Raw genomic sequence first — 21,527 nt, 5'->3', positions numbered from 1 at the left:
AGCACCATGCCCATCCTACCTAGGATGGGAGGAATTGTTGCTATCTTTTGAAGAGTCCATCACAGAATGCCTTTAATATCTTACCTATTATAAGAATGAAAGAATGAAAACAAACATGTAAGCAAGGACATCTCACCTTTTTTCTTTCCCCAGGGCTTAATGAGACTGTGCCAGTTTTGTTAGTATCTCCCAGCCCTCAAATCTTAGTGCTCTGTCTTTGATTAGCTATGTACATGTTTCTGTGTTCTGCTGTCTCTGTCTCTGTGATAGATGTGCATCCTGTTTTCCAGTTTATACTGGAAAGTGCAGAGGAAGGGAGCAAGTCATGTTCAGAATCTCTTTCAGCACCAGGCACTAGATAGAGTTGAATTCAGCTCTGTCATAGACTCTAGACAAAAGGACAGTGTTAGAATCTCTGTGGAAGAGAATGTGGGTATAAGGAAAAAGAGGAGTCTGAGGGTCTGCAGATCCCGTACCATCTGGCTAAAGAATTCCAACTTTCTAAATGGTTTTCCCATATAGAAAGGCTCAAACAGATGGACACTTAGGCCCTGAAGACACACACGTTTATTTAGATTAGTCCAAACCAGATGCTGTGCTGGAGCTCCTTAAGAACACAGTCTCGCCACAGTCAGGCTTCCTAAAGGCACAGAAAAAAAAAAGGTATGTTGTGGCTGTAACAAGCAGACAACCAGCACACATCCACGATGCTGAGGCAGTCCTCTTCACGGTCCTGGGGTCCTGTGCTGTCAGTTCTCTACTTACCCAGCTTTGTTTCTGTGTGCTGACTGAGAGAGAGGTAACAGAGCAAGTCCCCCTTACAAGGCTGACTCCAACATAACACTGACATTAACACAGAGAAGGAACCCGGGATGGCCCGAGAACTGTCTTTGCAAGCCACTTGACAGGGAGAGCTCTCCTGAAAAGGCTGTACTTTAATGCATCCCTGAGGGGTTTTATTTGCTGTGTATCAATGATGGACTCAAATAAATGGCTTCTGGGATGGTATTCATCCTCAATTTTCATCAGCCAGGAACTGCAAATCCAAGGAGACATTGGGAACCAGGTCTCCCTGGTTCTCCCACGAGCTGCTTTTTCACCCTACTCATCAGTTCATACACAGCATTTCTACCGTGAGTGATTAAGAACCTCAAGGAGTTACCCAGTTTTAAATGATGGTCTGAGCTGCCCTTTGCCAGTATGTGCTGCATGGGACCACATACCCACATGTTGTTATAATTGACATGATGGTAATGGTGGTTTCTTCTCTCAGAAGGGAAGGAATCCATAAACTTCAAAGTGAAAAACAAGCAAATGAATCTGTTTCTCACCACGTTCATGATACTGAAGTAGAAATAGTTGACAGGAGCGGCTTTCTGTCTTTTTTTTTCCATGCTGCTGCCACTTGCTGGTGGTGACCCCCATCCATCCACCACTCCTGATTGTTCCTTTGATGCCTTTTCTTATAGCACCTGCCCCCTCCCTCCCATGGAACCTCCTTACAGTTAGGTAGATGCTATCACTCCTTTTCCAGAGGACCATTAGGTTTAATACCTATCATCAACTCAAGTACAGATAGATAGAGGATGTGACAAAAGTAGTACTGTCTATGGTAAATTCCTTCCTTGAAGATGATAGGATTAACTTACCAAAAAAAGTGTTTAAAAGGAAAAGTAGTCACCCATGAGTGCATGGTTGAGAGGCTCAGGAATACATATCTGTCCCAGACTCAACACTAGCCATAAGCATGGAATACTCCATTCAGAACCCCAGTCCCTCTTTCCTTACCTTTGTCAGAGTTGCCCTAATCCTCTTGGGGAGCCTCAGTGAGGAGCTGCAAGAATTCACACATTTCTCAGAGTTAACATCTCAGAAATCTCTGGGAAGCCTTCTTGTGGAGCACTGGGAAGGGATAGACTTCTCAGGTTTCTCCAGAGTCTGTGGTGCTAATTAGGAGTCTCCACATGGGGAAGAATAGGGCATGTCATGGCCCGTTCATTCCTGATTCATGCTATGCACACTCGGAGAGTGCCCACTGTGTGTCAGAAACTGGGCTTGACACTGGGTTGGGGGGAGGGGACAAAGGCAAGTCAGACTGTCCCTGCCTTCGCAGTACTCTTGGTTTAATGGAGAAACAGATCAGTAAATAGGCACTTATATAACAATACGCTAAATGCAATGATGGAGATTCAAATAAGGTGACAGGAATGGACGGATGAATAATACTTTAAAAGGGTAGAGAGGATGTGCAATTCTCCCTTTTAACAAACCAGAGGACTTGCCCCTCTGGTTTGTTTAAAAGCCTAACAGCTGCAGCTTTCCTGGACTAAATCAAAGACTGTATACTTTCAAGACAATCTGAGTGAGGGCCAGGAGGCTTGGGCTCTTTCCACCACAGTGCCAAGTCCTCAATCAATTTTGGGAAACTTGGGTAAACCGATCAGCTTCCAGTGCTTCAGGTCTCTCCTTTGCTGAATGGAACTAGCCGTTCTATATTACAGAATTATGTTGGGAGATAAATAAGATGTTGGATAATTAAAGCGCCTCCCCAAATACATCCTGATGATGACAGTGCCTAGAACACCTGCAAGGGGAGCCAGCCAAGCCTGGCTCCATGCAGGCTTGTGGCTTGGCTCTGAATTTTTCAGCTGTGGAGAGAGGGGATGCATTCTGCACTCACCTTTGACATCCACCCGGCAGTCCACAGACGCCTCCCCCAGGGGGTTAACTGCCTTGCAGGTGTAGATACCCCCGTCAAAGGGACCAGGCTTGCGGATTTCCAAAGAGCAGATTCCCAGGTGACTGAGAGCTCTGTACTTGGGGTTGCCTTGAATATCCATCTTGTTCTTCAGCCAGATGATCTTTGGCTGCAAGATAAAGATGAGGGAGGCAGCATGGGAGGTGAGAGCCAATTGTTCCTTCTGTGCTCGATCCCTGGGCTCCTTGCTGATAAGGTTTGGAAACACACAGACCAGAGAAGTCAGAGGAGTAGGGTGCCTTAAGAACAGGTGGTACTGGATCTAGAAGAGATAATGGTCTTCTGGAAAGCTCCCCGTTCCTTACATTGGCAGTGTGTGTGTTTGTGTGTGTTCCCTTTCCAGTACCTTCTTCTTTTTTTTTTTTTTTTAAGAGAATGGTCTAGTTTCTTTTTAAAGATTTTATTTATTTATTCATGATAGAGAGAGAGAGAGAGAGAGAGGCAGAGACACAGGCAGAGGGAGAAGCAGGCTCCATGCAGGGAGCCCGACGTGGGATTTGATACCGGGTCTCCAGGATCGCGCCCTGGGCCAAAGGCAGGCACCAAACCGCTGCGCCACCCAGGGACCCCTCTTTCCAGTACCTTCTAAAGCTCCTTCTGTTGGTTTAAAAGAGCACCTGAAACCTTGCCTTATTCATCAAGTATTCCTGACTGGAAAAAAGGTGGAACCTCCTGCTCCATCCTGTGCAAGCAGCCCCTTCCTGGATCCTAAGTACCGGGCCTCAGGATCTCCTCTTTTTTGTATATATGTTGTTGAATCATTTGTATTCTGTTCCCACTGTCGGCTTGGGAGTCACTGTTGCCCCCTCTGGTTAGAAAGTAGTGTGTAGAGTGGGCTTTCTATATTCTCTCTCCATGTAGTCTGGCTCCGGACTCCTATGCAAAAGGTGCTTGGTAAGGTTGGTAGTGGTGTTTTATGTGGTATAACGTACAGAAGTACAGTGACTAAGTTGGAAATAGACTTGCTCGGGGTTGTGGCCTCAACTCTAGACAGCTGGCATGCAGATGGCCTTGAACAGGTGAGGCATAGTGGGTGACTAAGGAGAAACCAGGGGACTCCATCACCTCAGCCAAGAGACAACTTGAAGCTCATGCCCAATTGCTAGCAGATCAGTAAGTAACATCTTCATATATGAGGAACAGACACTAAAACGGAAGCTGGAAACATCATCCACACCAGCCTGTCTTGGACTCTAAGTGCCCTGACTGTTCAGAACTTACCTAACCTGCTGTGGGAGGGGTGGATGATGGTGATGGGTTAGACTGCTCTTCCACATAGTGAAGGTTAGGGCAGGAGCAGGAAGCAGTGTGGCACAGCCAGCCCACAGAACTCTCACTCACCTTGGGAGAGGCGCGGACACAGCAGAAGAGCTGGGTGTCATAGCCAGTGACTGTGGTGCAGTCTGCCAAAGGCTGGGTGAACTTCGGGGCTTCAGAGAAATCTCGCTGTGCAAACCCCTCAGTCTTAGAAATGGTAGCTGAGAGGACCAAGAAGGGCCGTGCTGTAGTGCCTGAGATTCCCCCACCTTGCTTTGACTCTTCATCCTCAGCTCTTCCCAGCTCCCAGGCCCTGGGCCCTACCTGCTTTCTGGATGTGGGCAAGGTCAGCAGTGATGGGGGCTGTCTCACTGAGGCCACACTGGTTCTCAGCAAAGACTCGAAATGAGTAGGAGTTGCCCACGATGAGGTCGGAAACCGTGAAGCTGGTGTGGTGATAACGCTCCAGCACTGTGAACCATAGCTTTGGGGTCCAAAGAAGATGCCTTGAATGAGATCCCTGTTTTGTGGACTCACTCCACCTCAGCCCACCATGTGGAGCTACCAGAGCCCCATTCCAGAATGTGTTACTCCTCTCTCCCCATTCCCTCCCATCTGGGCCTCACCCCAGATTTTGTGTCAGCCTTCTGTACGGTGTATCCTAGGAGTGCTGCGTTGCCTGTGTCTTGGGGAGGTGTCCACTCCAGAGTAGCATTGGAGCCCCAAACATCCACCAACTTGATACTCTGAGGAGGGCCTGGCCTCTCTGAAAGGGTCAAGCATGGCAGTGGGCATGGTGCAACTCACATATGCATGGAAATCACTTCAGGGGTGCCCTTCCTCTTCTCTGCTCAGCTGTGCCTCCTCTCACCCACCACTGTGCCCCACCCTTGGTGTGGGGAGTCACCCTGGCCTCCCTAGCTCTCTGTAATGGCTCCTCTTTAGCCTGGAGAGGGAGCCCCTGATGACCACCTCTGTCCCACTCCCCGCAGTGTACCGATAACCAGGATGTCAATGGTAGCAGTGGCCTCCAGCTCTCCCAGCTGCACACTGAGCTGGTAGCGACCCGAGTCAGCACGTTGGGCTTCTCGGATGAAGAGGATGGAGTCCTGCTCCCCATTCCGCACACTCACACGGCTGGCATCCAAGGCATAGCCGTCATGTGTCCAGGTGGCTCGAGGTTTGGGTTTGCCCTAAGAAATGGGAATAAGGCTGTGAGCAGCCCCCAAGAGACCCCATGACCCTCCCTGCTCAGTGGAGGGTTAGAGCCACCCCAGGTCCACATGGTGACTTGACTTGCAACTGCAAATGCCTTGAGTTAGAAGTCAGTGGACTGTCTCAGGGGACTCATGTCTTTCATCAACAGCCTAAGGATCATGGGAAAAGAAGGGGTTTGGCTTTGAGTCTCCCACCTCCTGGGAGTTTAGTCACCCCAGGGCAGCTGCACTAACAATAGCTGCCTAAACTCCTAAGAGCCCTCCAAACCAAGAGCTCCCAGACCTCTGCTGACCGAAGGACATAGGTTAGCCTCAGCTTGTCCATGGGACATGCCCAACCCAAACCCCACCTTAGGAGTACAGATGGAAGGGTCCTTCTGCTTCAGACTTCTGGTGACATGGCCCCCTCCATTCCAGGCCAGGATGATTGTCCCAGTGCCAGCAAGACTCTTAGTATCTATTTCCAAATCAAAACCCTGGCCTGGTCCCAGCATGGACCCAACATGGACCCAGCATGGGAACAGCATGATCACCTGGAATGGGATTAGTAGGTTCACAGTGTCTCCGACCTTCCGGATATATGTCTGCCTCAGGGTCCGAGGTAGCCAGATCTTGGGGTGCTCTGAGTGATGGAAGGAAAGAGAACAGTTGGTGGTGAGCCTCCTGTGGTGGAAGGAGCAGAGCTCAGAGGAAGTGGACACTGCATGTGACCGTACTCCATGGGCAGATGACCCAGGTACTCAGTAAATCAGTCCTCTCCTAGGAAATGAGAAGATTGCTCCCATTGTCTTGCTGAAATTTAGGGAAGAGTGATTGGCTGAAAGACCCTCTTGAGAGCATTCAAGTCTTGGCAGAAAGCACTGGAGTGTGAGCCTGATGCTTACTTCTTTTAATGTGTAACTTGACTACTGACTTTTCATCAACTGGGGTTTCTTTCTGTTTGTGCACAGACTGGTCTAGCCTGTGTGGTTTGTCTTTATACCCCTTTTCTACATTTGTTCTTTTTTTTAAGATTTTTTTTTTAAGATTTTATTTATTTATTCATGAGAGACACAGAGAGAGAGGCAGAGACACAGGCAGAGGGAGAAGCAGGCTCCATGCAGGGAGCCTGATGTGGGACTTGATCCTAGGTCTCCAGGATCACACCCTGGACTGAAGGCGGCGCCAAACCACCAGGCCACTGGGGCTGCCCCTACATTTGTTCTTAACACTCCTTTTATCAAAGTCACTTTTTTTTAAAGATTTTATTTACTGGGCAGCCCAGGTGGCTCAGCAGTTTAGCCCCGCCTTCAGCCCAGGGAGTGATACTGGAGACCCAAGATTGAGTCCCTCATCAGGCTCCCTGCATGGAGCCTGCTTCTCCCTCTGCTTGTGTCTCTGCCTCTGTCTCTCGTGAATAAGTAAATAAAATCCTTTTTTTAAAAAGATTTTATTTATTTAATCACGAGAGACACAGAGAGAGAGGCAGAGACACAGGCAGAGGGAAAAGGTAGGCCTCCTGCAAGGAGCCTGATATGGGACTCCATCCCCGGCCCCGGGACCTGAGCCGACCGCAGACTGCTGAGCCACCCAGGCGTTCCTCAAAGCCACTTTCAATGTTAGTCTTGACCTCCAAGTGTCAGCCCTGCTACCCAGTTTGATGCCGGACTCAAGGAGAAAGCAATCCAGGCAGCAGGGACATCACTGCAGAGGGAGCTGGCAGCTGGGCCTCTTCCTCTGCTGGGCTGCCGGCTCGGGAGCCTGCGCAGTGCTCTTCCAGTTCACGGAGGATCGCTTTGTATGAACAGAATCTGGGGGAGACTGGGCTCGCTCCTCCCGCTCCTTGATCTCCCAGGCGTGTTCCAACGAGAAGAGGGATTGGTTTCTGTCCATTGGCTTCCAGGATGGAAGCAGGAGATGCTCAGGGAAGTGCTGAGTGCAAGGTGTGGAGGCTGAGCAGGTGTGAGCTCTCTCCTCCCCTGGCGCCTCGGGCTGCCTGGCGCCGCTGAGAAAGTGCAGACCTCCCAGCCGGGTTCCCTTGGGAGCGTGGCCACACCTTCCCCGCCTCTCCCCACAATTCATTAGAGCAGTTGGAGAATTTCACCCCGTTCACAACCGTGGCAAACAGCGCAACCGCTTGTCAGAGGACTGCGAACTGTGTGATAACATTTCCGTGCCAGAGCATTCCTGAACATTCTGCCCCAGCCTATGTGTGTTTACTTCTAAGTTGAATTGTTTAAGTATGTGCATTACACAGTGCAAACTTTTAAATGGCGAAATTTAACATAAAGTAAACGGAGTTTCCAGCGTTCCTCCTCCACCTCATCCGCAGCCCGCCGTTCAGAGAGCCGCGCTCCCTCCGTAGCCGGCGCCCTCCCGCTCTCCGAGATCCCTTTTCGCCCAGCAGAAGCCGGAACTCGGCGGCCGGGGCGGCTCAGGGCCGCTGTCCCCGGAGGAGCGGCACCGCGGCGGGGCCCTCCCCCGACGTGGGCGGGTGCAGGGGGCCACGGAACAGACGGCTGTGCGGGGCGTTCCTCCTCTGTGGCCTCTTGGCCAGCGGCCAGGGAGCCGAGAACAACGGATAGGACTCGCGTGTTTTCTGAAAGAAGAAAAGGAGAGCCAAGGCCTCATCTTGCCAGGCTCGGTTCGGCACTGTCGGTGGGGAAGGGCCCTTCAGCCTCGCCAGAGAGAGGCTGGCTCTGCCCGTGGGACCCAGGAGGGCCCCGCGTGAGCCCCCGGATCGAGCCCCAGGAGGGGAGGCTGTGAAGTGGCGCAGCTGCCCTGCCCTGCGCGGTCAGGGCCCCGGCATAAGTGACCCCCTTTGGAGGAGGAGGCAAAGGCCGAGGCAGAGGGATGGCCTCAGGGAGTGAGCAGGTGCGGAGAGGGGAGGAGCCCGGTGCTCAGGCCGGCTCTAGGCCTCGGTGGGCAGCGGGCTCCTGTAGGTGGGTGCAAGCCGCCTCCTGTACTTGTGCCCACCGAAGGGTTCCTTAGAAAAATCTCGGGAGATGTCAGCGTTGCTTCACCTGAACGGAAGAGAATAATTAGAGAACTAGGTTTATGTGGCACGTGAATGACGGTGGTGGCATTAGGAGGAGAACAGAACGGCCTGAGATCCCGAGACCCCCCCCCCCCCCCCGGGCGGGGGCAGAGAGAGACAGCGAAGGGCTGGCTGCCCGGCGGTGGTCTCTCCCTCCCTGGGGGCTCCCCGGCCGGGTCTTGGCTTTTATAAGCCAGATTCCCTGACAAGATGATGAACTGACAGGGAACAAGCTCACCGTTGGTAGAATGTTCTGCGTCTGAGGATTAGTAGGTGAGGATTGCTCTCAGCAGGCTCCCAGCCCCCAGTGTGGGGAAAGAGGATGGGCTTGAGGCCAGAGCAGCTGACAGAGGTGGGGGGGCGGGCAGGAGAGTAGTTGGCAGCTGCGGCCCAGGCAGCAGAATGCTCTTCCTCAGCTCCACTCAGGCTCTCCCGTCTGCCCAAATAAGCAGTCTGACCCTTTGCTAAGAATGTTAATCGGAGGCTCATTTGGGGCATCTCTTTTCACACATCTGCGGTCAAGAGAGGTGTTAATTGTACTGACCTTGGGGAAATGTGGCTTTTGCCTGATGCCCAAGGTCTTTCTGCTCCTCAGATGCCAGGAGGGGTGTGAACCAGAGACTGGAGCCCTACAGCACAACCTGGGTTTTCTGAGACCAGGTTTGAGAAGCCACAGCTTGTTTTTTATGCCCTTCACAGAGTCTTGGGGAAAAGGCATTTTGAAAAGTCCTCTGAGAGACATCGGGTTCTGAACTGTGCTGCTCTCAGCACTGTTCTTTCTCTTAGACAGAATGCTGTCTAATGCTTTCTTTGAAATTAGCAGAGAAGACCCCTTAGAATCCAAAGATCTTGACTCCTCTGGATTAGAAAATCCCTCTTAACTCGATCCTAATTTCATTCTGCTGAAGTTTATGCCCATTTCCTTATTCTATGCTCATGGGAAATGAGTGTTCACATTCTCTCAAAATTTTCCTTCCCACGGTTAAAGACTTTTTTCTAGCAATTTCTTAAGGGCTATGCAGTTCATGTTGATGTTATTACTTATGTCCTGGAGCCTGAAAGAACCAGACACGCTGCAAGAATGAAGGGTGTGTGTGTGCGTGCACATATGTGGAAGACAGTGTGTGTGCCAGCGTGTGCAAGTGTGCGACAGTGTGTGCATGTCTGTGGGTAAGTGTGAGACTGTGAGCATATGTGCATGCATACACGTGCCTGTGTACGTGAGCAGCTATCCACAAAGAGCAAATGCACAAGGTGAGCTATGGCTTTGAAACAGGATGTGGGTTGGGGCACCCCGGGTGACTTGGCGGTTTAGTGCCGCCTTCAGCCCAGGGCCTGATCCTGGAGACCCGGGATCGAGTCCCACGTCGGGCTCCCTGCATGGAGCCTGCTTCTCCCTCTGCCTGTGTCTCTGCCTCTCTGTGTGTGTCTCTCATGAATAAATAAATAAAATCTTAAAAAAAATGAAATAAAGAAAGAAAGAAAGAAAGAGAAAAGAAGAAAAGAAAAGAAGAAAAGAAAGAAAAGAAAAGAAAAGAAAAGAAAAGAAAAGAAAAGAAAAGAAAGAGGATGTGGCCTTGGCCTTATCAGAAACTTGTCTGGAGGAGCGTCATTGCAAAGGTGACCTCCGAAAAGCACCTTGTGAAGGACAGGAGTGTCACCTCCTTGGAGACTCTGAAACTAAGGTCAGAAAAACCCGAAGGACATAGAAATGGGCAATGCTTGTCTGAGAAAATCTGTGGCAGAGCCACAAGAGGGAAAAGGCCTGGGGTGTGGAATTACTGCATGGAGAACTATTTTTAATAGAAATAAATAGAAACTTTTTAATAGAAATAAACATCTATTGTTTCTGGGTCTTCAGTTCTGAGGCCTGTTTGTTACATCAATGGGCATTCCCTGACAGCGCAGTCTCTGCCGCTCGAGCTCTGCTGCTCCAGTACCAGCGATCCTTCAGCACCTTCGGCGATCCCTGTCACCCTCTCTGCTCTACCACCCTCTTTTCCACCCAACTCAAGAATCCAGTCATTACACTCATTCCCTTGTGCTCCCACTCAGCTCCCTTAATCCCGTCACTCCACTGCACTTTCCCAGCAAGGCCAACCCCGGGTAAAAGCTTTCCATCCACTCAATGCCCCATCCACACACTGGAGAAAAACACAAGCAAGGCTGACTGCAACAGTGACCACTAACTACTAATGGCCCCTGGCAGTTTATCTAGACTTCCCAGGTCCATTCAGCCTCCTATTCTGGGTGACAACTGTACACCTTCCTCTTCTAAAACCTCCCTACCTTCTCCCTCATCCTCATCCTCAGTTGAGGACCTTGCTAGTTTCTCAGGCCCGCTGATAGCCTATTCTTTTTTTTTTTTTTTTTTTTTAAGATTTTATTTATTCATGAGAGACACACAGAGAGAAAGGCAGAGACACAGGCAGAGGGAGAAGCAGGCTCCATGCAGGGAGCCTGATGTGGGACTCAATCCTGGGTCTCCAGGATCACACCCTGGGCCGAAGGCAGCGCTAAACCACTGAGCCACCCAGGCTGCCCTGATAGCCTATTCTTAACTCAGTGGTCAGAAAAAGCCTTAAAAAAAAAAAAAAAAAAAAAAAAAAAAAAAAAAAAAAAAAAGAAAAAGCCTTAAAACCTAAACCTGATCATGTCAGTTCTCACTTAAAACCCTGCCCAGGCTGCCCATCAGCCTCAGAGTTGAGCCAGTCTTCACAATGGTCCTGCTACCTATCTGCCCCCAAACCTACCATTTTCTCCCTCACACTGCTACAGGCACAGTGGCCCCAACCCATAGGGCACACACCTGCCTCGGTGCCTTTGCATTGGCTGTAATCTGGGCATGGAAAACAATCCCCTCAAATATCTGCATACATTGTTCTCTCATCTCCTTTAAGTACCTGCTCAAATAGCACCTTATTAATGAGACCTTCACTGAATATCCTGTTGAAAACAGCAAGCATGTTTTCCACCCCCGGCACTTTCTGTCCTCCTCTGCTTCATTTTTCAGCACAACATCTTTTACCATCTGACATATTATATATATCTTAGTTGGTTATTTATTGTCTATCTCCTTACATTAGAATGTAATCTCCACAAGGGGAGTTATCTTTGCCTATTTTGTTCATTTCTGTAGCACTGCCTGGCACATAATAGACATAAATATTTGTAGAAGGAAGAAAGAGGATAGGAAAGTAAGGAGGAAGGGAAGAAGGAAGAAAGGAAGGAAGGTTACTCCCAGGCATTGGCTCCAGCTTCCCAAGCCTGGGAGACACAGAACAGTTTGGATTGACAGGAGATGCAGTTATTCTGAAATCAGCAGATGGGCTCTTCCTCTGGGTCTCAAGGTGTCTTCTCCCACCAGATGCTGCCTCCGGGACCCAGTGCCTCCATGTAGTGCTGGGAGCAGACAGGAACTTGTTTCCCAATGCCGGCTGCCTACTTCTGCTTAGTTAAGTGACGTAGCAGGCTTTCTTGACCAAAAGCTCAGTGTTGGCCAGATGTAGTTCATTTTGATGTTACAAATGAATTTCTGCCTCTGGTGCTTGCATGCACACACATGCTCTCTGCAGGGCCCCCTCCAGGTCCCACAGTGCTCCCCATAAGGTAGAGGAGGACTTAAGAGGAAGAAAAAGGCCTTGGAGCTCACAGGAACCTAGGGGCCATTTAGGCCAGGTCCATGGCATCCTGAAGGACCTTTGAATGAGCTTCAGGGTTTCTGTGAGCTCCCAGAACTTTTTTGAGTATTTTTCCTGGGATAAGATTCCATAGATTTCATTAGATTTTCCTAGGGGTCCATAGCCATCAAAAGGTTATCCTTCAATTTGCAGATGAAAAAATGGAGGGGATCCCTGGGTGGCGCAGCGGTTTGGCGCCTGCCTTGGCCCAGGGCGTGATCCTGGAGACCCGGGATCGAATCCCATGTCGGACTCCCGGTGCATGGAGCCTGCTTCTCCCTCTGCCTATGTCTCTGCCTCTCTCTCTCTGTGTGACTATCAATAAAAAAAACAAAAAAAACAAAAAAAACAAACAGATGAAAAAATGGAAGCCCAGAGAAGTGCACTTACTTGCCTAGGGTCACAGAACAGAGCTAGGATTTGAACTCATGTCTTTAAGCAGATAACAGATGCAAACATACTTTGCAAAGTATCCCAAGCAATGCTTACTCTCACTGACCTCCGGGATGCTAAGGAGTTGAGCTGCTGGCGCTGGTGGCCCTGAGGCCTGCTCTCCAGGGGGGCTGCCACACCCAAGGCCAGGGCTCTTGAGGCTGCTCATGGGAGCTGGCCAGGAGCTAGCAAGAGCCCGTGGCCCACAGTGTCTACTCGCAGCCAGAGGGAGGAGCGTGGGTGAGATGCACGCCCTCCCCTAGGGCCTTGGGGAGACCAGCCAAGTCAGAAGTCCCCAGTCCCGGCTCTCATGCTCACTCTGTAGCTTGTTCCCTGGACCTTTTTGGGGAAGAAATTGGTTTTCGGTGTCAAGACCATCTCAGCCTGATATGCTCACGATGACTTCCACTCCCCCGACCTCCTTCTCAGTGGAGCAAACTCAGCTGGCGGGCTGCCTGTGACATTCAAATAGCTCCTGAAAACCCAGTGTTTCCCATTAGGATGAGAAGAAGCAGCCAACTTTCCCTACTTCACCCCATTTGCAGATAGAACTCCTAGTCTTCACTCCTGACTTGGAAATATTATCTATTTACATCCTAGTTTGGCCTCTTCCGAGGCACTTCAGATCATCTCGACAATCCTTTCAACTGCCCTACTAGGTAGATGTTATTAATTACCATTTTACAGAGAGGAAACTGAAACTGAGCCACTGGTTGGCTTGTCCAAGGGCAAGCAGCACAGGGTAGAGTCTAGATCACGACGTGGTGTTCTACCTCTTCCTACCCTGGGCTTCCATGAGCTCTTTGTTTGCGGTCTTTGCATGGCCCTCCACTCAAGATGTCCAGAGGCCAAAGAGCAGGGACTTTGTGCAGGTAACTATCTTAAATGTTTGAGGCAGCCCCCGTGGTTCCTTCTGCCAGTTACTGCGTAGAAGGGAAAAGCCTGGCTCCTGCCTTTGGTCTCTGGCCCGCTGAGCCTGGCACAGTGGGTGACACCCCGAGGGAACATCATGGGGCTCACAGGCCTGTTAGCTGCAGAGGCCTCAGCCAGGGGTAGCTGGGGAGGGGGCGGCCCCACAGGGGCCACCCACCGCCCCACCGACCCCCCCCCCCAGCTCCAAAGTGCCTTTTTGCTGAGAGGGCTCACAGAAGCCCGTGGGGGAGGGAGGCCAGCGCTTCTCCTAGATGGGCCCTGCCTCCGTGGAGTGCAGGTCTGGGAGGCTGGGGTTTCCCTGGGAGCCGGAGGAGTGGTAGGGTAGGTCCTGGACCCATGGCTCTGCCCAGGGACAACCAGGGTGTCACATACTCTGTTCACCACCCAGCCTCTCAGCTGCTAGAAGCTTTTCATCTCCCCCTTCTACTCCAGACGGCCACCATCTCCCTCACCCCACATTCCCTTCCTAGCTGGCTTCAGTAGATCAGGCCCTCAGTGCCCAGGACAGACATTTTATTACAGGTACAAATACAAACAGGCCATTTACAGTCACTGTAAAGTGCCACAAACACCATTCACTGACCTCTCAGCTAAATAGCACAAACCCAGCAGAGACACTTGAGCAGCAAAAAAGAATCCACCAAGGAACAGGGTAGGGGCCCAACTGTTGCTCCTCCATCCCAGGTACCAATCCCATGAGGGCGCTTACCTCTGCACAAACCTAAGGAGCTGCAGCCAGCGGCTGGGATGTCCTCCCCAACTCCTGCCTCCCAGACACCCCCCTTCCCACCCCTGCGGGTCACCTTCGACAGGGGGCAGGAGCTGGGGAAGGGGGCTGCCGGGCTCTTGTTGAGGTGAAGCTGGGTGCCCTTCAGCCCCGGCCGGGCTCGATTCCTCCCCCTTCCATGTGGATCCCGCGGCCGCCTCCATGCCAGGCGGCCGAGGCCTGGGCTCCAGCGGGAGATCCCGGCTGTTGGTGCTGGGGGACAGGCCGAGCACCTGCTCTGGCCCGGCCGCCGCCACAGGCTTATGTGAGCGGCCTGGCCTCCTCCCCGCAGCTCGCAGCTCGCTTGGGCAGGAGGCTGGAGCAGGGGCCCAGGAGAGGAGGTCAGACGGCAGCCCAGCCCCGAAGAGCTGCGGGAGGACCGAGGTGGCCTGGCGGGTCTGGGAGAGGGCTGACAGTCCCGCACGGCAGCTGGGGACGCGGGGGGGGGGGGGGGGGCTTGGCCCGCAGCCGCGGTCACTCCGGCACACAGGCCGGCGACAGCCCGGCTTAGCAGGCTTAGCGGCTCCTCCTCGCTCTGCTCCGCGGCGAGCTGCAGTCTTGCCAACTCACCCTTTGCGGGGTCTGTCCCCGTCCCCTCCACCTCACCCCTAGTGGCAGTGGAAGGTAGAGTCTGCGCCCTGAGCACGGACTCCTGTTGGGCTCCATCACCCGCTAGTTTGCGTGACTTGCCACACATCCCTGTCTCTCCTGGGTCTGCGTCCTCACCTGTGAAACGGAGAGGATAATGACCATAGGGTTGTCGTGAGGATCACAAGAGGTAATCTGTGTAAAGTGCTTAGCAGAATGTAGCTAAGTGCTCCGTATGTGCGAGCTACCTTTAGGTCGGGCCTCGGAGATGAAGCACCAGCAGAGGCAGAGGGCAAGAGGCCGCGGGGGGTGGGGTGGCTTCTGGCTCGGCTACCTTTTTTTTTTTAAAGATTTTATTTATTCATAGAATCAGAGAGAGAGAGAGGCAGAGACACAGGCAGAGGGAGACGCAGGCTCCATGCAGGGAGCCGACGTGGGACTCGATCCCAGGACTCCAGGATCATGCCCTGGGCTGAAGGCAGCGCTAAACCGCTGAGCCCCCTGGGGTTCCCAGGCTCTGCTACTTCTACTTGCCCATTAGCTAGGTGACCCTGGGCAAATCACTTACTCTGAACCTCAGGGCCCTGAGCTCTGAAACCAGGGATGACAATGCCATGACCCGTGTTGATGACCAAGCCATCATTCCTCACGTTCTGTGCACTGCATCGAGATGGCTTCCTATCATACTCTCAATTTACTAGCTCCAGGGACCAGCACCCCTCCTCCGTGTGTGTGTGTGTCTGTGTATGTGTGACTACTTTTTAGAGCAGCGTTGGTTTATAGCAAACTTGAGTGGAAAGTACAAGGTTCTCACATACCCTCTCCTCCTTCCCACTGACCTTTTCTCTTATGGAAAAAAAATGAGTGTGCTTGAATGGGCTCCTTACACTCATTCCACCCCCCCTTCCCCTTTAGCCCTCAATTTGGAGGCAGAGTGGATAGGATCTGAGGAACCTGTGCTACTATGGGGTGTAGAAATTCCTCTTTGCAACTTGTACAGGGGCTGAGGGCCAGGACAGTCTGCAGACACACTTCCGGCCCAGGAGCCTGTTTATCAGGAGCTACTACGGCTGAGGAGGGGCCTACGGGGCTTGACCTCTGAGGCTGCTCTCAGACCACATCAGGACTAGTATGAAGGCCTCTGCCCGATTTCAGCCTGACCCAGCCAAAGCCCTTTGAAGTACAGAGTGCCCACATCAGGTGGTACGAAATTGGCCTAGGCTTCCAGTCTGAGCCCTTGGTTGCAATAAAAGTATAAAAGACTCAAGTTAAAAACGCAGACTCCTAGGGATTGTCCATTACAAAGTCTATTTTAATGGGTCTGGGTTGAGTCCAGGAATCTGCATTTGAAAAAGCAACCCCGTGATTCTGGTACAGTAAGTCTCTGGACACTAGGTTAGCTAGACTTCCTGAAAATAAAACTAGCATGCGTTATCTCCTGGGGGAGGAACTCTTTAGCCAGACAGCCCACTCTTCAGGAGCTAGGTCTTCAGATCTTGATGTCACAGTAAGTACTCGTTGGAACTGTCACCCAGGATGGCAGGCTGAGCAGCAGTCTTCCAGGCTCTGCTAAAGGCTCAAGGGGTGGGGTGGGGGTGGGTGGGCAGGAACCTCTCCTAAAATAAATATTTGAGGAGAAAGGGAAGCTGCAATTCTTTGAAAGATCCTTAAATGAAATGGATCAGCCAGGACTATGAGTTAAGGGCAGCAAGAGAAACCTAAGGAGGCAACTGCGAAGATACTGAAGCTTCCAGTACTGTCGTTTGTCAAAGTTGCCAGAAGGAACAGCTAATTCGCAACACTCAGTCTATGCTGTCATGTCCAGAGGAGGTGGGTAGCAGTCACAGCCTGAGATGGTGTGTGGGGTAAGAGCAGGAAAGCTGGTCCTAAAACACCCGTGAGAGCTAGACCTCTTGGGGCCGAAAAGAACAAGAACCACCTAAGTTTTCCCCAATAACTTACCTAATCCCTCCCAGGCTACCATGGCAGTCCTGGCCCTTTGACAGGCTTATTCTCTGGTTGCTGGAGTTTGATTTCTGAAGCTAGAAAACTGGGAGACCTGTCATGTTAACAAACTAGCTTAGGCACTTTGGTAGGTCAGGTAACAAAGTCCAGTCTGTTTTATTTCTAACCCAAATATTGCAAATATACAGAAAATTACCAGTACAAAGTTAAACACATCCAGATTTATTTACACAATGCTAATAAAGAAATTTAAGTTTGATTTCCATTTTGTGGGATTTTGCTATGGGGTCTGGCTTTGCTGTGTAACTGACATGGGTCACAGAAACTTGATCATCCACCCCACATGCAACGTTCTGTCCCAAGGAACAGAAGACTTGGGTTTTTAGCGCACATGCAGTAATGATGTTAATACTGCTTTACACGTTAGGAGGAAGGCAGCTGCCCCCAGCCTGGGGAGGGGGCAGAGAGGTTACAGGACCGGGAAGGGCCACATGCTCAGAAAGGGAATGAGACGCAAGAGAGGGGTGAACAGCAGGCACATGGGGACCCTGAGCATTTCTGTGCGTGAGGATAAGGAGGGTACGACCAAAACCCTCCTTCCCTAAACGTCCAAACACGGAGGTGAGCAGAATCGTCAGGGCACATTCAAGTTACCCGACCGCAAAGTGAGGGCATGCGGAGGCTGAGAACCGCGTGACGGTGTGGGACGTATCAATAGATCGTTACCATGTACACTATACAGTTTATACATGTATATATGTACATATATATATAAAGGTACAGATTAGTTTCTGTTATTCTATATAAACAAGGATGCTTAAGAATGTACTGGTGTGAAAAAATGCACACAGCAAGTTGCTCTAGACAGTTTCAAATTAATGTTCTGATTCTTATTGTTATAATGCAACATAACGGAGGAATCAACATGCTCCTGCTATGTCAGCCTCCACGAGGGCAAGGCCCGGCTCTCCTCGGGCAGGACGATGCTCCCAGGGCTGCTGGGCACACGAGTGGCAGGTGCAACAGAAAGTCTGGCACCTGCCCGGGGCCAGTGCCGAAGGTCTGGCCCTCCCAAGCACTCCCTCATGCGGCTCATCTTACACTTTGGTTTTGTTCAAAGGACATTTAAGTCCATGTTTATCTCCCTGCTTGAGGCCAGGTAGTAGCGACGCTGAAAAGCTGAATTCCTTATTTTAGCAGTGCCAAGTATCCAGGCTTCATATGGGGTGAGGAGGATGTACCAATGATGAGTGGAAGAGCTCCAAACCACTGCATATGGAGGCAGGGTTCTTTAGAGAGCTCTGCTGAAGGGAAAGAGGACCTCTCTACTAGGAGGACTGGCCTAGAATACAGAGCGCTGGCCGGCCTTGCCACCCCGGGGTGGGTGCAGCCAGCCTGCACTCCTCTCTGTATCCTGGTACTGTGACCAAGGCCTTGGGGGAACCAGCTACAGTTTAGAGAGCCAGTGCAGGGGCTGCAGGTGGCTAGCTTGCTACTAATGTGTCAGGGATGAAAGGGCAGCGTGGACACGGAGAGGCCCAGAGGCAAACCTAGGACTAGGGTTACGCACCTGAAAGCCTTTTCAGAGGCAGATGGCAAGTTCTAGATTTCAGTTATAGCTAATCTATTCAATCTCCTGAGCCCAGCTTAGAAGCTGCCAGAACACTCTGGATATTTCTCTCCTAAATTGTGTCCCCATTCAACTACCAGCCTAGGTGCATGCACCCCTGGTCTCTGGACTCAATAAACACCAAAAGCCCCCTTAGGTCCAAGATGCCAGTCACAGGTGAGGGATGGTGAGTTCTCCACCTGGATTTAAAAGCTCAGACCACTTTAGACAGTTTGCTATGTCCAACGTATCTTGCAGTGCTCAATTTCTATTGCTGAAACCTCCAGAAATAATCTCTTCTGCTACTATCAAACCTGGGATTTTATACAAGGACAAGCTACGCTTTAGTTTCAAAGATAATGCTCCTAACCTAACATCAGTAGAACAAATTAGAAATTGTTTTCTCTTCGAAGCTACCATGGGTTTTAGCTGTTAGACTTTCTGGCTGAGGGCATCCATTTGTGGGTGAGCAGGCTGAGATGGGAAGCTAACTAGCCAATGAAGGGGGTCAGCCAGGCTTATCAGCAGTCCTCCAAATGACGGGGCTCACTAGCCAGCCAACCAGGGATGAGGAAAAAAAAAAAAAAAACAATATGGGAGAAGGGTGGCTCATTAAGGGAGAGCCTACTCCCACGACTAGGTGAGGGACAGATTCTAAACACATATTCAAAATGACCACTAACTTTTGTTTTTTGGCATGAAAAACAGGAGAATAAAATTTTCTGTTTACCACCGTGGCAAAAAAGCGCCACATACTGGCTCTGGCAGAGATGCCACTGACCCCTCTCCTAGAGAACAGCAAGTCATCCATCAGAAAGGAGCCCGGCTTGCTCCAGGTAGGCAACACCTGCACGCCTAAAAACGGTCGAGAGCTCTGAAGACGACCAACCAACATGGCTCACGATACACACAGGGACCCTGGACGATGGACTCCTTTTGTATCTCAGCTCTGTCTCCTGAAAAATGGGAATGACAAGCCCCTGACTTCAAGGAGGAAATCTCATTGAGAATGTTGTAAGCTTCCAATGACATGATGCCAAGCGAAAGTACTCTGAAAATTGCTAAGTTCTAAAGAAATCCCAGATACTATTATAAGCACAGAGTTCTAACCTTATTTGGTTAGAGAAGATTAGCTTTCCTACGTCCTAAAACGAATCAGAGAATTACCAAATACCGGCATATCTACCCCAGCGGGTGTGTGCTGCAGTGGAGAAGGTGTGCAGCAGGAGTGGGACTTTTCTGGGCATCAGATTCACTTTGGGCAGGTGAGGGTGACCGGGACAAAGACCGATGCTTTATCATTTGTGAGCTGGTCTATCTTTGGAATTTTTTTCAAATTTAAAAACTATGCAAAATGAAAGAGCTTTTCCTAAAAGACCAGTGCTCTCTGGCTCGAACAAATATGAATTCTCTTCACAAAACCGCCCTAGCTTGAAGCTCTCTGACTCATTTAATTCTGCTGCAGCTTCGAAGTCTCTAACCTTCTCCATCCACCCCCTCTCCCACTTTCCCTGCTGCTGTTAATCCATTCTGGGGAGGACAGAACATAGCCATCTGCTCACACATTCTGACAAAAGTTGATTTGGCACGTTTACTTTTTCGTGACTTTATCACCATAAAATGAACTAGCAGCAAAATGGCAGTTACCAAAGAACGTCCCAATCATAATTACTGGGAGAAGCTGTGGCCAGCACAGTAGGGACACCAAGACCAAGAATGTACCATACTATATTCCTGGATAGCAAATGGTCAAGCTGTATTAAAACTACTTAGTGCAGTGTTTCCAGTACTATGTAGCCACCAAAAATCCACCTCGCTACATTCTACTATTAACTTGATTTGAAAAAATGTCAAATGGAAAACTTCCTGAAATTTAAAATATGAACTGAATGCATCACCTAAAACATCACCTGTGCTGCAAGTGTGTCTTCAGTTGATTTAGCCACAAGTTTCATGCCCACAAATTACTTGGCAAAGCTGGGGAAAGGGGTGAGGAGGAGAGCCTGGTAATAAAAATCCTGATTTTTAAAAAAATAGCCTACAAATCTGAAAACACGTCTAGTTCTGGCTCCGTGTACAATGGCAATCTAAGAGGAAGCAAGCAAGTAAGTGGCCATCCTAAGGATTCACCACCGTGCCAATGGGCAGCAGAGGACATGGGAGACTGTGATGCTCAGTCCTCAGGGGACACACCAGGCACCCTCCCTCGGCTCCAGCAGAGAGACGACTCGGCCTGGGCAGACATCCGGGGCAGACCCTAAGCCTATCCTTGAGCAAGTCCACTGGCACAAACACGAAGCACGGCTGGAGAGATCTTGGAAGAATCAAGAATTTGTCCTTTAATAGGTGTTAAATCTAGTCGATTCCCTGCTGCTCTCTACTTCCTGCCCCAAGTTAAAAATATTGCCCTTTCAGTTTTCCTGATTTAGTGTTTTGGAAGCACATGGTTAAGTCAGTTGCCAAAGGGCAATTAACGAGGGTATTGCCTAATTAAACAGGGGGGAAGAAACACCACTGCAGTCTATGGTCCCCAAAAAAAGCAAGCAAGCAAAGGCCGGGTGTGTGTGAGGAGCCGGTGTGCGGCGTTCTCAGGACAGGGCTGTCCCCGGCCAGGGAAAGGCCGCCAGGCTGTGCCAGTCATTGCAGCCCCCGAGTCCCTCTCAGCAGCTGCTTCGGGTCACCAGCAGAGCCCAGGGACAGCACCGAGTGCTTTGTGAGAGTTGATGCTGGGGTTGGCAGGTGCCCTGAGGCAGGCGCCATGCAAAACATGCAAGAGGGGGGTTAGTGAAACGGTCCCTTCCAATCCCATTTCATTTCCCTTACAAAACAAAAACAAAACCAAAAGAACCCACACTTTGCAAAAAGACAGAACTTGAAACAAAAAGTTCAAGAATTTAAAGTTTCCCCCCCTTTCTCAGAGCCAATCATGAGTGCTTAGGGTCCCCCCTAGGGTTCCCCCCCCCTCCCCCGGCTGCATTTCTTTAGCGCAGGTCCTTTTGGCTTTGGTGGAAGCAGCAGAAACAGAGCTGGGTCTCTCGCAATGGGAAATTTATTCCCCCAAGTCGGAGCCACAGGGAGTGTGAGAGGTACTGCGGTTCCATCATCCGTGCTCGGGCCCAGCTCCTCTGAGGAGCTATTCCAGGAGGTCCTGAGAAGAAAAACAGAGACCATATTATTTACACCCTAAAACATTCCTATTTTGAAAGTTATGACCTAGTTTCTGGGCTGGCCAGCTCTTACAGTCATCAAGTTGCTGCGTCTGGCATATACCCTCTTTTGCCTCAATTGGATCTTGGTCATGAACAG

The 21,527-nt window shown here is 50.6% G+C and overlaps 2 protein-coding genes across 2 annotated transcripts in view; both read right to left on the bottom strand.

The window, feature by feature from the left end:
* Positions 1–105: 105 nt before the first annotated feature.
* Positions 106–14,442, bottom strand: MYBPHL (myosin binding protein H like). Its single transcript, XM_049111027.1, has 7 exons — positions 14,097–14,442; positions 5,766–5,854; positions 5,013–5,208; positions 4,642–4,781; positions 4,340–4,499; positions 4,100–4,236; positions 106–2,867 (listed from the first exon to the last, which is right to left on the bottom strand). The coding sequence occupies exons 1-7, from the start codon at positions 14,221–14,223 to the stop codon at positions 2,496–2,498; spliced, it is 1,221 nt and encodes a 406-aa protein (XP_048966984.1). The 5' UTR covers positions 14,224–14,442; the 3' UTR covers positions 106–2,495.
* Positions 14,443–16,744: 2,302 nt separating this feature from the next.
* The window catches only part of SORT1 (sortilin 1), a 66,480-nt gene continuing 61,697 nt past the window's right edge, over positions 16,745–21,527 (bottom strand). Inside the window, 1 exon segment of the mRNA XM_025417353.3 lies at positions 16,745–21,369. Coding sequence (XP_025273138.3) covers positions 21,355–21,369 — 15 coding nt within the window. The 3' untranslated portion in view covers positions 16,745–21,354.

The sequence above is a fragment of the Canis lupus genome, chromosome 6, assembly GCF_003254725.2.
Source record: "Canis lupus dingo isolate Sandy chromosome 6, ASM325472v2, whole genome shotgun sequence".
Taxonomy (NCBI): Eukaryota; Metazoa; Chordata; class Mammalia; order Carnivora; family Canidae; genus Canis; species Canis lupus.
The sequence above is the reverse complement of the archived record's forward strand: the minus strand, read 5'-3'. Positions and strand labels throughout refer to the sequence as shown.

What these genes read in the sequence shown, in the direction of transcription:
- MYBPHL (XM_049111027.1), bottom strand. Translation starts at nt 14,223, where the DNA reads ATGGAGGCGGCCGCGGGATCCACATGGAAGGGGGAGGAATCGAGCCCG. An exon ending in AGGCTGACACAAAATCTGGG is followed by an intron (nt 4,500 to 4,641) that starts GTGAGGCCCAGA and finishes TGGACCCCAAAG; the next exon opens with CTATGGTTCACAGTGCTGGA. An exon ending in TGCCCACATCCAGAAAGCAG is followed by an intron (nt 4,237 to 4,339) that starts GTAGGGCCCAGG and finishes TGGTCCTCTCAG; the next exon opens with CTACCATTTCTAAGACTGAG.